The 14,541-nt window shown below is 44.0% G+C and overlaps 1 protein-coding gene across 1 annotated transcript in view; it reads right to left on the bottom strand.

The window, feature by feature from the left end:
• The window catches only part of Pde8a (phosphodiesterase 8A), a 121,271-nt gene that overhangs the window by 42,654 nt on the left and 64,076 nt on the right, over nt 1-14,541 (bottom strand). The window contains exons 2-3 of the mRNA NM_008803.3: nt 10,648-10,704; nt 8,869-9,059 (exon numbers count right to left, since the gene is read on the bottom strand). Coding sequence (NP_032829.1) covers nt 8,869-9,059; nt 10,648-10,704 — 248 coding nt within the window. The remainder of the gene's footprint in view (nt 1-8,868; nt 9,060-10,647; nt 10,705-14,541) is intronic.

Raw genomic sequence — 14,541 nt, 5'->3', positions numbered from 1 at the left:
TCACAGCAAACAGGGATCAGCTTGTCAAAGAACGGAGAATTCTTTTTTTTCTTTTCCTTAATTTATTTACTCATTTGCTTTACATTCCGATTGCAGCACTCCCCTCCGCCCCCCACTTCTTCCTCTCCTTCCAATGCATCCTCCCATTCCCTTCCCACTCTCCTCTGAGAAGGGAAGCCTCCCCCCATGGGTACCAACCCATCCTGGCACATCAAGCTAGGTGCATCCCCTCCCACTGAGGCCAGACAAGGCAGCCCAGCTAGGGAAAAGGGATCCAAAGGCAGGCAACAGAGTCAGAGTAAGGCCCCACTCCAGAGAAGTCTTGTGGAAGCGTGGGAGGAAGGACTGAGGGAGCCAGAATGGTCAAGGACACCATAAGAAGACCTGCAGAGTCAACTAACCTGGGCCCATGGGAACTCACAGTGACTGAACTGCCAACCACAGAGCATGCATGGGCTGGACCTAGGCTCCCCGCACATATGTAGCAGAAGTCTCCATGTGGGTCCCCTAACAAGAATGAAGAATTCTAAGGTAATCTGGAGGCAAAAATCACACCACCACAAGACTAAGACCAGGAAATACAAGATACTGTTGTCAGTCGCAATGAAAAGAGCCATCACCTGTGACTGAGGGTTAAGACGGAGGTTTGGTGGGGAAGAGTATGAGACACTGCTCCACTGACATCACCCAAGGAGTATGAGGCTCTCCCCTCAACCCTTTAAGGGGAAGCAATTACATAGACCACGAGTGATGACAACCTAGCGAAGAGATCAGAGGGAAGGCATATAGGAAATGCAGAGGAGTAGCAAAAGGAAAGGAACACTCTGCTGGAGGCATACCACAGCTTTGAACTCAACTTCCACTGAGAAAAAGGTGGATTTATCTAAGTTATCTCCTTCCACCCACTGGAGAAGAAGGATCTTGGATGGGAGTGGTAAAGAGCGCCATATTCAGACTGTCCTAACTAAGAGACAATCACACCGGCCTCCTGGAAGACAATGTGTTCAGGATGGGATAGAAACTAGCCAAGGCTGACTCCATGACTTCAGCTCTTAAAAAATAAAAAAAGGCTGAGCCACGTCTGAATCACAGAGTGGCTACTTCCCAATTTCTCCAGAGATGGCACATAACACAACTACTCTAGATGTCAGCAAGGGAATCATCATACACAGTGTGTGCACTGATCCTCACAAACTTCCTGTAAAGAGCCAGACGGAGACCATTTTAAGATTTGCAGGCTTTATGTATCCGTGTGTGTTTTGTCCCAGTTGACGACTAGTGATTATCAGCTTTAATTGTCAACTCACCACAACCCACAATGCCCCGGAAAGAGAGTGTATCAGTAAGACATGGTCAGCACTCTGTTGGCCTACAGACTTGTCTGTAGGGGATTGCCTTAAGTGCTGAGCACAAAGCAAGCAAGTGGGTAGGCAAGTGTGCATCCATTTTTCTCTGCTTCTAACTGTGGGTGTAATGTATCTAGCTGTTTCAAATTCCTGTCACCTTGATTTCACCACAGTGATAGACCATAAAACGGAATGAGCTAAAATAACCCTTTCTCCACTAAATTACTATTGTCAGGATATTTTATCACAGCAACAGAAATGAAACTAAAACAATTCCTTACCCTTGCAGCAGGAATGTGATCACAGAATAGGCAGAGCCTCTATCCTTTGCTCGCTCTTACCTTGGGGCATGCAGACTGCAGTTTCCTGTGGGTCTGAGGCTGTGGGTCACTAGTTCTCAGTGAGAGCTGTGCAAAAACGAAAAGCAGCTCCAGGGCCCAGCTAATCTCTCATGAGCACATAGCTCTTCCCATCCTTTTTCAACATTCTTGTGTTTCCTAATGTCCACTCGACTCTACTAGCTCTCATCTGTCCTTCTTCCCCACAGGAGCCCACCTAAAGGACACTGTAGAGTTCTACTGGAAAAGACTTTCCACACAGGGGACTGTAGGGCTGGCTAGGTGTCCAGCCCTGGTCTTCCTGCTAGGAGAAGACCAGACTCAGTTTCTGGAGAGAAAGGCTAGAGGAGGGTCTCTCAGCTCCAGAAGGATCATTGGTGCAGCAGACCCTTATTTGTACAAAGCTGGTGCACTCCTGGTAACAAAGCCCATGTGACTCTTAGGGACACTCCATCTGTTCTTAGAGGTTCCCGTCATGCCCTTCATCATAACAGCGATGGAGAGGGAAAGGGAGACTTAAGTTTCCAGCCAGCCATGTCAAATACACTCTCAGCATTTTAGTGGGGGAAACAGTTATGGTAATATAGTGGCAAGTGGGCAACCATCCAAGTAATATATGAGGAGGAGCTGTGGACAACCTGCCTATCACTGCAGGAAACAGACATGGGGCTCTGTGTCAAGGAAGAAACAGGAGAGGGAGCATGTCCACCCAGCCCACAAGCCCGTCAACGCAGTGCTAAACTGTATGTGAAGACAGAAGCAAACACTTGACTTCCTCTAGTGAAAATGAACAACTGGCTAGAAATAGGAATGGCAGGCACAGAAAATGGCATGAGAGACAATGGCCATTAAAACTAATATTCTTGCCTTAAAAATCATGAAACTAGGAAAGAAATGATTTGAAATAATCAAAATGGACACTAGGAAGACAGATTTCAAAGTCAGGAGACTCTAAAGACCAAGAAACCTGGGGCATTCTCAGAACTACCCTTGATTACACATGATAGAAAACCCCAAACAACAGTGATGTGGATCTGAAGGATGGATGGATGGATGGATGGATGGATGGATGGATGGATGGATATATAGCTAGAGATAAGGTTTTTTTGCTGTCAGGCATGGTGGTACACATCTTTAATTCCAGCATTGGGAGGCAGAGGCAGGTGGATCTTTGTGAGTTAAAGGCCAGCCTGGTCTACAAAGCAAGTTCCAGTACAGCGATCCTGCCTCAAAGTAGATAGATTGACAGACCAAGGGAGGGAAGGAGGGAGAGAGAGAGAGAGGGAGAGAGAGAGAGAGAGAGAGAGGGAGAGAGAGAGAGAGAGAGAGGGAGAGAGAGAGAGAATAGAGAATATGCAGTGAGAACTCGGAGCTGCTGTGACACTCTGCAGAACCAGGAATCTGGATTTTTTTCACTCTGTATTTCCCTATTATTATCTAAATAATATTTGGTCTTTGTGGTTTAAAATTATCTGAATGTTAGCCATCATTTCCACATGCTAGACATTAGGAAAAACAGCATGACCCCTCCCGTCAAGGATACTTTCTAGAAAGCACATAACCGTTCCAATGGATAGTTACAAGGAAAGCTAAAGAAGGCAACATACTCTTTAGGTGGCTTCATGCCCTGTGAAATTGCTGAGAATTGATTATTAGCTAAAGAACCATAAGCATGTACTGGGGAAACTACCAGTCTCTGGTCACACGAGAGAACTCCAAATGATCCTGATAATGGTCTCAGCACCAACACCGAGGAAGGGGTTACCATGGAGGTTCACAGCGATCTTGCTCTTTAGATCAAGGTGAATCAAGAAATCGTATGAACGAATGTGTCTTGACACTGTCCTTATTATTTTTTTTTTTTTGACAGGAGGAACATAATTCTGTTTGTGGGGTGTGCGGTGTGTGGTCCCAGACCAATGCTCGGCATCATCTCAGTCACCCTCCACCTTGTTCACTGAGGCAGGGTCTCTCGGTTGAGGCTGAAGCTCAGGCTTCAGCTTATCCAGATAAGCAGCTTGTTCCAGGGAGCCATCTCTGCCCTCTAAGGCTGAACTTACAGGTGGGTCATGCATACCCACCATTACATAGGTGCTGGCGGTCTGGACTCTGGTTTTCATGCTTGCACGGTAACATCTGTACCACGGAGCCATTCCTTCTCCTGAGTTTGCTTTTGCTTCTGTATCCATGTGAATTTTAATTCTGCTACAAGAGTGGTTCTCAACCTTCCTATTGCTGTGACCCTTTAATACAGTTCCTTATGTTGTGGAGACCCCCAGCCATAAAATTATTTTCATTGCTACTTCATAACTGTAATTTTGCTATGGTTATGAATCGAAATGTAACTATCTGTCTAATACAATGGTCTTAGGTGACCCCTGTGAGTGAGTTGTTTGACACACACAACCCCAAAGGGTAGAACTGCTAAACTAGACCATGCCGGGGTTTCTCCCAGGGCTTCTCTCCTTCCTCCATCTTCCTTCACGAAATCTTCCCTTCTGTTATGCAGCCATGCCCCTATGGCACCAATTTGTCTCAAAAAAATGAGTACCTAGCTCAGATCCTCAGGACCCAAGCAAAAGCCAGGAGGGGCAGTGCATGTCTATAGCCCCAGCACTCAGGGGCGGAGGGTATAGAGTTCGATGGCCAACAAGTCTAGTCTAATGGATAAGCTCCAGGACCAGTAAAAGACCCTGCCTTAAAAAATCAGGTGAAGAACAATCAGTCCCTGTGTCAGCCTCTGGCCTCCACACGCATGCACCCTCCCACCCCCACACAAATATGTCCATGCACCACATGCACACAGTCATTAGTGCTGTTCTTTCTGGGCCATTATGTTGATGCAGCTTTTACACCCCCTACCCGATTCTTCATCTTGTCAGTCACCCTTGATCGGAAGTGACTTTTATCCAGGCTGCTGACAGCCATCAGTTTTCTTAGCTCGCTTCACTGAACCCCAGGTGTCAGAGCCACCTTCCTCTTGTCAACAGGTTTGGAATGCACTGTGTGTGCAGTGTGCCTGCTGCAGAGGGCGCCTGGCTTGCTCTCTCCAGTTCTCAAGCCACACCTAGAATCACGGCTTACTGTACTGCAACTGCACAGTTTGAAGCACTGTTTTCATTCTGTCCCTCCTGCCAACATGGTTGGGAAACCACAGCTGACCAGCCTGTCTTGACGGGGCATCAGGAGTCGGAGCACATGCCTCCGACAAGCTCACTGAGGCTTTGCCACTCCTCAGGGCAACACCATGTTTCTCTGATGACAACAACTCAGCATCTCAGGTAGAGCAGACAGCAGTGGGAGAGAATAACATCTCCTTCTCACCACCTCCCTTCACTGGTACTTTCGCTGCAGCTGCTGGTGCATGCTGAGCACAGCGTACAGCTTGCTTCTGATCAGTCTCTAATGCAGCAGAGACAGCTACAGAGGCTCACTATGTAGCTTAGATTGCGCTCAGAATCCTGAATGTCTGCCTCTACCTCACACATGAAGGATTAGAGGGAGGTATGTGCTACCACGCCCAGAGTACAGCGTCTTACCTACCCAGAGTAGAGTTCAAAGACTGGCTCGGCACAGTAGGCCTTTGCATCTGGCCTTTGTCTGTGGCCCTGACCTCTCCAGCTCTCTGACCAGTGGTGTGAGCACCGGCAGAGGGGCCTAGGCACCCTGCTGCTCCTCCTTATGCTGCCCTTCCTCCACCACCATTCTCTTCAAAACTCCTGCCCACCCTCACTATTCAACTCAAACATCTTCTCTCAAGCCGCCTTTCCCTCCTAAATCTCTTCTCCTGAACACCTGCCTGTCTCTGGCTTCACTATGTGCCCTCCAAAATTTATGTGTTGCCAATGTGACAGTGTCAAGAAGTAGGGCCCTAAGAACTTGGGCCATTCAGGCTGCTCTCTGGTGAGTGACATTAAGGCCCTTACAAAGGAGATTTCACACAGCCAGAGGATGCAGCCAGACAACCTATTAGAACCTTTAGCCTGGTTTTCTCAGTCTGGAGAACTATGAAAAAAATAATTTTTGTTCTATACTGTTGTTGTTAATACTTGATTTTATTTTATTATTTATGTGTATACATGTGTGTCTTGTGAGTATGTGCCATGCATGTATAGGGGACAGTGGAGTCAAGAGAAAGATTGGATTCCCTTACCCCATCCTCCAGCTAAAGTTACAGGCGGTCAGCTGGAGTGTGGTGACACACAACTTTAATCCCAGCACTTAGGAGGCAGAAGTAGGCATATGTGAGTTCAAGGCCAGCTTGGTCTGCAGAGTGAGTTCCAGGACAGCCAGGGCTACATAGTGAGGCCCTGTCTCTGGTAGGGCAGGGGTGAGAGGAGCTTTGTGGGCAGTTGTGAGCCACCTGACCTGGGCTTGGAGACTTGGATTCAGGTCCTCTGGAAGAGCAACAGGTGCTCTTAGCCACTGAGCCATCTTTCCAGCTGGCTAATTTGTGTTCTTTATCAATTATCTAGTCTCAAGCTTTATGTTATAGTCACATGAAACAAAGATATTCTATGTATGAATTATGTTTCTTGTGCTATGACCTGACAAGAAACAACTTCTGGGCACCGTTCTTCGTTTTTATCGGTGGTTCAGAAGATACAGCCCATCACAGTGGGGAGGCCTGCAGCAGGAGCTCACAGCTATGGCAAAGGTAACTTTCATCTTGCTAATCAGGAAGCAGAGAGGAGGAGTTCTGGAACTCAGTGGCCTTTTCCTTTTCCCCTTTTCCTTACTCCAGGACTCCAACCCATGGCACGGGACCACCCACACTCAGAGTGTGTCTTACCCCTCAATTAATCCTTTTTGGAAATGCCCACACAGACGCTCACAAAGGTATCTTACTACTGCCTTCAGCATGCCTTAGTCAGGTCAGGTGGACAGTTTGACAGTCTGAAATTTATCATCATGCTCTACAACGAGAGCATCAGTCCCTCAGAGGCCCGATTCATGCTTTGTTCATCCACACGCTCTAGTACCACATGTAGTGTCCAAACCAGTCAGTAAAGCTCTGAAACAGGATTTGAAAACGCATGGGGTCCCCAATGGAGGAGTTAGAGAAAGGACTGAAGGAGCTGAAGGGGTGTGCAACCCATAGGAAGAACAACAGTGTCAGCCAACCAGACCCCCAACCCCCCAGAGCTCCCAGGGACTAAACCACCAACCAAAGAGTACACATGGGGGGATCCATGGCTCCAGCCGAATATGTAGCAGAGGATGGCCTTGCCGGACATCAATGGGAGGAGAGGCCCTTGGTCCTGTGAAGACTCAATGCCTCCGTGTAGGGGAATGCCAGGGCAGAGAGGCAGGAGTGGGTGGGCAGGGGAGCACCCTCATTGAAGCGGGGGGGGGGGGGGGAATGGGATAGGGAGTTTCTGGAAGGGAAACCAGGAAAGGGGATAGCATTTGATATGTAAATAAATAAAATATCCAATAAAAAAAAGATTAAAAAAGAAAGAAAGAAAAGAAAATGCAACAACAAAAGAATTTGGCCTTCAAGAAGGTACTGCACAGGCGTGCAAGGAGTTCCAAACACTGGTAAAGAGCTACAGGCAAATGATAATTTGGGTAGGTCAGCCACTGATGAAATATTTTCACAAGCCGGCACTGTATAAGTACCCCCAACCAGAAGATAAAGGAAGAACAGGGCTCTATCAGGCTAAGGTCTCATGGGCTTCAAAGGTCTGATGAAAGCAAGGAAAGTCAGTTGAGGAATGAGCTCCTGGAGAAATGTCTTGATGAAACAGTTCATTCTACATAGGTGCCTTTGTAAAGATGATCTTAAGAGAGACAAACCAGATAGAGGTTGAAACCAAGATAAGGCTGGCTTAAAAACTGTCAGGGCCTGCTCTTGCCTCCAGGAAACTCACTAGGGATGACACAAATCCCCGCTCTCACCCCACAAGATCAAATGGTAGAAAGCTAACAAGAAAGACCCAAGATTCTTGGCCAGGGCCTATCAGGAAAAGAATATGAAAAGGATCCATATTTTTAAAGGTCTGTTCTTCACTGGCCAGTCACGCCCACTGCGTACTGTTCAGTTCTGGAGTTACCCAAGTTACCAGTTAGGAAAAGTATCAGTTTTTAGAGGGCTTGTCATACAATCATGAGGACCCAAGTATAAAAACCTGGCATGCAGCACGCATCTATAAGCACAGGACTTGGGGAAGGTGGAAAGAGGCAAATCCCTCAAACTTACTGGCCTGCCAACCTAGATGAAAAGATGAGACTAAGGTCCAGTGAGAGATCCTGTCTCAATAACAGAAACAAGTGGCAAATGCAAGACACCTGTGTTGACCTCAGGCTTCTACATATATACTGTCACATAAGCACACACATATATACCACATAAAGAAAGTCTTTTAAAATAGTCTAGAAAATTATAGTCATTCCCTTTTTTAAGTAATATTTAGGCTGGTGAGAGGCTCAACAATTAAGAGTGCTGACTGCTCTTCTGGAAGTCATGAGTTCAAATCTCAACAACTACATGTTGGCTTACAACCATGTAATGAGAAACAAATAAAAAACCTATGGGCCAGAGTGAGCAGCCCAGAGCAAGAGGGAGAAAGAGAAGTGGGGAAAGGGGAAAATGCAAATAAATAAATAAATAAATAAATAAATAAATAAATAAATAAATAAAAGGCTGGAGAGATGGTTCAGTGGTTAAGAGCACTAACTGCTCTTCCAAAGGTCCCGAGTTCAATTCCCAGCAACCACATAGTGGCTCATAACCATCCATAATGAGATCTGATACCCTCTTCTGGAGTGTCTAAAGACAGCTACAGTGTACTTCCATATAAAAAATAAATAAATCTTTTTTAAAAACAAAAAAAAAGTAACATTCAAGTGGTAGTTTGGATTAAATGAATGTTGGTTTCATCTTAACCCTAATGGTTGTCATTTATATTTTCTTACTATTTTTTTATTGTTGTTGGTTTGATTTTTTTTTTTTTTTGGTAAAGTTGGGAAACAAGCCCAAGGCTTTGTGCATGCAAGACAATTTCTTACTGTTTTAAATAGAGCAAGCAAGACAATTAAGAAATAAAGATTAGCCCTAGAAACAACAAAGTTATAATGCCTTGCTTATTTTGCATACAAGGAAAGGGCGATTGAATTTAACTTAGTGTGTTTATAGGCTGTCATAAGGACCCATGGAACTCAGTCACGGACTGCTGGCTTACCTGCACAATGTCTCTGCATCCATCTGTCGGGGATATCTGTGGTCTATGATGATGATGTCATGGAGTTTGTCCTGGAAACAGGTAAGGACAGTCTGCACCTCCTTGGTGACTGTGCACTTAAACCCAGCTTTCTCACATGCCCTGTGGAATCCGTTACACTGGCTATCTTCTTTGGTAAACACTAACAGGACCTGGACCAGAAGAGCACAAACACACTTTTAAAATCTTGATATAACTGTCATTTTTAAAGAAGCCACAGAAAATCCTTAAATGTTTAAGACACAAGTTATGAACCTAACATCTGTAAATACACATTCTTTTCTTACATATGACTCAGAGACATTAGCATTCATCGGCCAGTCAATGCTAAAATGTCTAGGCTGGAAGTCCAAGCACTTGGAACATATGCTTACTTCTTTTGCTGATAATGCCTTCGATAGGACGCAATAAAGACTTGTCAGAATATTTTTATTTTAAAATGGAATCAAAACACAAATATTTATGTTAGCAAACAGAAAGTTAACTAAGTATGACAAGGTTGGTATTCCAGTGAAATTCCTCAGATGGGAAATGCAAGTATTTTAGTGAAATACTGTTGGGACACGCCATCCTTAAATGATGTACTTAACGTGTTTTGACACAAAGGTTATGCAATGCCTCCATGTTGAAAAGTCATTCTGAATTTGAGAGATTTGAGCACTACAGCATTCCAGGTGATATGGACACAGGGCCCAGGCAACCTGCGTACCATCTGGGCCAATGTCAGGCTGGTAACTGCTTGTCTTGGTGCCTAGCCTAAACCACCAGACGCCTGGATCTGCTGCCTCTCCCCTATTCAACCAGGTCTCCCAGCCAAATCAGGGTCAAAGCACCTCTGATCATCCCCTTCAGGGCTAGACTCCATAGATGACAGAGGTTGTGTGGTGATGGAGCAGCCTTGCAGTCAGAGGTTGACTACAAAACTGGAAGCTATCCTTTATTTCCTTGAAAGTTTGCCCAACTGTTCAAATACCACAGATGCAAGGAACCAAGAACACACGCCTGTCAGCCCCCTTCACAAGGTTAAAATACAACAGCAGACATAGTTCATGTGCAGAGAGCTTCAAATAACTCGGCTGCATCTTATCCCTTCTTAAAGATCTCTTTATTTTTGTTTTATGGGTACAGGTGTTTCGCCTGCATGTACATGTGTGCACCATATGTGTAAAAGTGCCCACAGAGTCCCAGAAGAAAGGCCCTTAGCACTGGAGTTATAGACAGTTGTAATCAACTCTGTGTGTACTTACAACTGAACCTAGGTCCTCTACAAGAGCAGTAAGTGCTCTTAACCACTAATCTGTCTCTCCGGTCCCCTGATGCCAACATGGGTTATATAAGACCTTATCCCCAAACAACAAACTTGCTGTAATGGAAGAGGCTATGCTTTAACTTTTCATTTTGGAAAAATTCAAACTTACTGAAAAGTTATAAATGACAATGCCTTAAACATTCTTCCTCTAGATTAATCAGCCCTTTGCCTTTTGCCACTTTGGTTTTCCTTCCTCTCAATGTATGACACATGTGACTGCGTGCACAATTAATCACTTCCTATTGCAAGCCTAAATTTTAACCTCACTGTGTACTCCTAAGGAAAGGATGATAGCACTGTTACCAAGTCCAAGAAATGTAACCATGATCCAGTGCTAGAATCTAAATAGAAAAAGAAATTATCTTAAATGTATCATTTTAAATACCCTCCTCACTAAAGAAAATTGAAATGTGATCATTACAGCATAATACCTGAAGTTGGTCTTGATGAAATCTCATCGGGCCAAATTGCACATCAGCTACTGATACCTGTAAGAAAGTGATATGCTTAAATTATTCTCTCTCAACTCAATGTCACAGACAAAAGTAAAATATCTACTCTAAAATTTATACAAATATTAGCTAAGTAAGAGGAACTGCAACCACACTTGAAAACTCCCAGGAGAAATGAAAACAGGAAAGCAGAATGAAAATGTATCCGATCTCAGGGTAGCCGTCTGCTGGCCCAGTAGAACTTCCAGATAATTCTCGTCCTTCCCCAGCCACAGTTTCTCAGTTGCTATAAAGATCAAGTAGGATTATAATACAAGAGAAGATACTAAATAAACACTGCAGTCCCTATAGACCATACCCACCTTCTCCTGGAGGAAAATGAAATTACATGCAAAATGGCACATGAATAATGCAATCTAGTCATCAGAACAACGGATGTCAGTCAAAGAAGCTTCCCCGAGAAATAGTTGATTCTTCTTTTACCGAGGAGTATAACAGCCTTGGTTAATCCAGTCTAAAGCATAGGAGAGGCTGACATTAACCACCAGACACTAAGACACGCAGCATCAGGCCTGGGAACATAGTTCAGTTAGCAAAGTGCTTGCTGGAAGAGAATGAGGACCTGAGAGCTTCAGCAACTACATAAAAATCTGGAAGTGTCTGTAATACCAGGGAGATGCAGACAGGCAAATCCTGGTGCTCACTGGTCAGCCAGTTTAGCTAAATCAATGTGCTCTGGGCTCATTAAGAACTATTGCTTCAAAAAAGTAAGGTGGAGGACTATGAGATGGGTCAGCAGGTAGTGGCACTTGCCATGTAAGCCTGACAAGCTGAATTTGATCCCTGACCCCATGTAAATATGAAGAGAACTCTAGCTTCGCAGGGTTGTCCTCTCATTTCTACAGATGGGATGTGTGATGGTGTCCACTCCCCACAAACACAGGATATTTTGTAAGTTGTAGAAAAAAATCAGGAAAGGAGAAAGAAATTATATCTGATAGCTGTCTTTTGCTAGAGTGGTACAACTTTAAGACACTTAAGGACAGGCCATGGTTGGCACAGGCCTTTAATTCCATAACTTGGAGGCAGAGGCAGGCAGATCTCTTAGTTCCAACTGGTCTTAGTTCCAACTTAGGCCAGCCTGGTCTACAGGGTGAGTTCCAGGACAGCCAGAGCTACACAGAGAAACCTTGTCTCAAAACCCAAAAGCCAGTGAGGGGTGGGGGGATATTACTCATTATGCACACAGCAGGAAACAGGTACTAAGTCCTTTATTATGGCCACAAGGCTAGGATGTGGCATGCTTGCCATTTTCCATTCTCAGTTTAGCTCCAGACCCCTAGATGCAAATTCAGAGCCACTGGAAGGTTTATGCAGTCTATGCTTTTTACAAAGAAATCTAAGAGTGGGAGAAGTTGGGGCTGAAACACACACACAAACACATATATACTGCACTAATCTTCTAGAATACACACACATACACACACACATATTCTAATATTTTTGTCTAGAAAGAGACAAAGCCTGGTGGCATAGAGGAAGTGATAGAATTTAGAATCTAATCTGAGGTTCTCTGTACTGAAGAGATCCCTACCCTAAGCCCCTGGGTGATGCTGTGATTCCATATTTAGAACATCCACCCAAGAACTAGATACTTCCTATAAAGTATTCTCCGTCAACTACTCTTCTCAAGCCATAAACCAAGTACAAAGAAAATATAACAAAACATGCTTAAGTAACCCACATATAATTTTAACTATGAAAAGCTGATTTTCCTGACTAGTTGTATGTCCATTTTAAATAAGTCAGGTCATTTGGGAAGAAACGTTCAATTGAGAAAATGCCTCCTCTAGGCGGCAAGTCTACATTAGTGATTGATGTGAGAAGGCCCAGCCCACTGTAGGTGGTTCCACCTCTGGCCTGGTTGTTCTTGGTGTTCTGGTTGTTCTTGGTTGTTCTTTCTTATAAGAAAGCAGGCTAAGCAAGCCACGAGTGAGCAAGCCAGTAAGCAGTGCTCTTTCACGTCTTCTGCACCAGTTCCTGCTCTGACGTCCCCGAATGACAGGCTTGTAAGCTGTAAAGTAAACTAAACCCTTTCCTCCCCCCCAAGTTACCTTTGGTCACGGTGCTTATCACAGTGGTAGAAACACTAACTAGGACACCAATATTCACTAATTATGAACCACCCATTAAGTTCCTGACTTGCCTTGTTTTGTTTCTCAAAAGGAATTAGAGAAATGAAGATCACTGTTACAGACCTAAGACTGAGGAATGAGGAACTTTCTGGAAAAGTGAAAGGTATGGAGCCCAGGTGCAGGAGGAGCCATCTATCGTCTTGGGACGTGTCACCATGGGATACCACAGTGACAATGGGCACAAATGAATGCTGAAGGCAGGACTGTCCAGGACAGTCAAATGACAGACTAGGGGAAGATGGCAGTGTGAGAAACAGCAGAAGCTTTCTACCTAGGCAATGCTGCTCTGGCAAACCGTGTCTACAATAACTCTTTGTTATCCCGTGTAGTCAGTTTCAGTCAATTTCACTCTTAGTGCCAGCCTGCCAGACTTAGCTCCATGGCAGGCAGTGTGCACACATTTCCAGACAGATCTGAATATAAATGTCAGGAAAGAGCATGGATATATAGGCCTCTTCCCTCCAAATCTCAGAAACTGGTGTTCCAATCAAAACTGTTGCTTATGATCACTGACTTCTGACCAACCAGGTAGCAGTAAAAACGGTGTTATGGGCAAATTTTTATCTATACACATTTGTATTAAGAGTCACAGGGGGCTAGAGAAGTGGCTCAGCACTAAACAGCACATAGTGTTCTTGCAGGACTAGAGTTTGGTTCCCAGCCCCCATTATCAGGCAGCTCACAACAGCCTGTGACTCCAGCTCCAGGGGAATCTGCTGCCCCAGCCTCCAAGGGCACCTGCACCTCCACAAGTGATACTTAATTAAAAAAATTAAATATCACAGTAGATCTCAAGCTGTCAACCTAACTTTATATTTTAAGGAACTAAAAAAAAAAAAAAAAAAAAAAAACATTACCAAAGCTTTCAGGAGAAAGGAAATAATAAAGATTAGTGTAGGGCTAAAGTAAAATAAAGAATAGACAATAGAAGAAACCAATAAAACCAAAATGTGATTATTAGGAAAAACACGTTGATGAACCTTTAGTTAGACAAAGAGAAAAGAGAAAAGCCTCAAATCACTAAATCACAAATGAAAGCAGATATATTCAAATTATCTGTCAATAAAAAAGATTGTAGAAATACAATGAACAGTTATGCACCTTTATTTAATTATGGATAACCTGGATCTAACAGACAAATTTTTAGAAACACAAAATCTGAGATTAAATCACACCAATACAGAAAATCTGAATAGACAAAAATCCTAGGATTGATGGCTTCTTTGATGAATTCTACCATTTAAAGAATTAGTATCAATCTTCTTCAAAGTTTCCCAGACAACTGAAGAGATGGAAATACTTCCCATGTCATTCTATAAATGTAGTATTACCCTGACACCCAAATTCGACAGAGATACGGGAAAGCTATACACCAATATTCCATAGGAACTGGATATAAAAATCCTCAACAAACGCTAGCAAACTCAACCCAGTAGCATATTAGAATGGTTATGTAGTGAGAATTTTGGTTTCTTTAAAAGCAGACATGTTACAACAATGTGTTTTGAGTATCATCCCAGGTGTGGAATACGGAGCTGCCTTAGATTGTCCACAGCAGCTGACTATGATTTGCCGCACGCTCTAGCAGGAGCGTGATTTCACCAGCTGCAGCCAGTTTCTGCAAGTGTATGATATCTGAAATTCTGGTGACTCTTGGGAGGGTCATACAAATGCTAGA

This window comes from Mus musculus, chromosome 7, assembly GCF_000001635.26.
Source record: "Mus musculus strain C57BL/6J chromosome 7, GRCm38.p6 C57BL/6J".
Lineage (NCBI taxonomy): Eukaryota > Metazoa > Chordata > Mammalia > Rodentia > Muridae > Mus > Mus musculus.
This window is presented reverse-complemented; position numbering and strand designations above follow the sequence as displayed.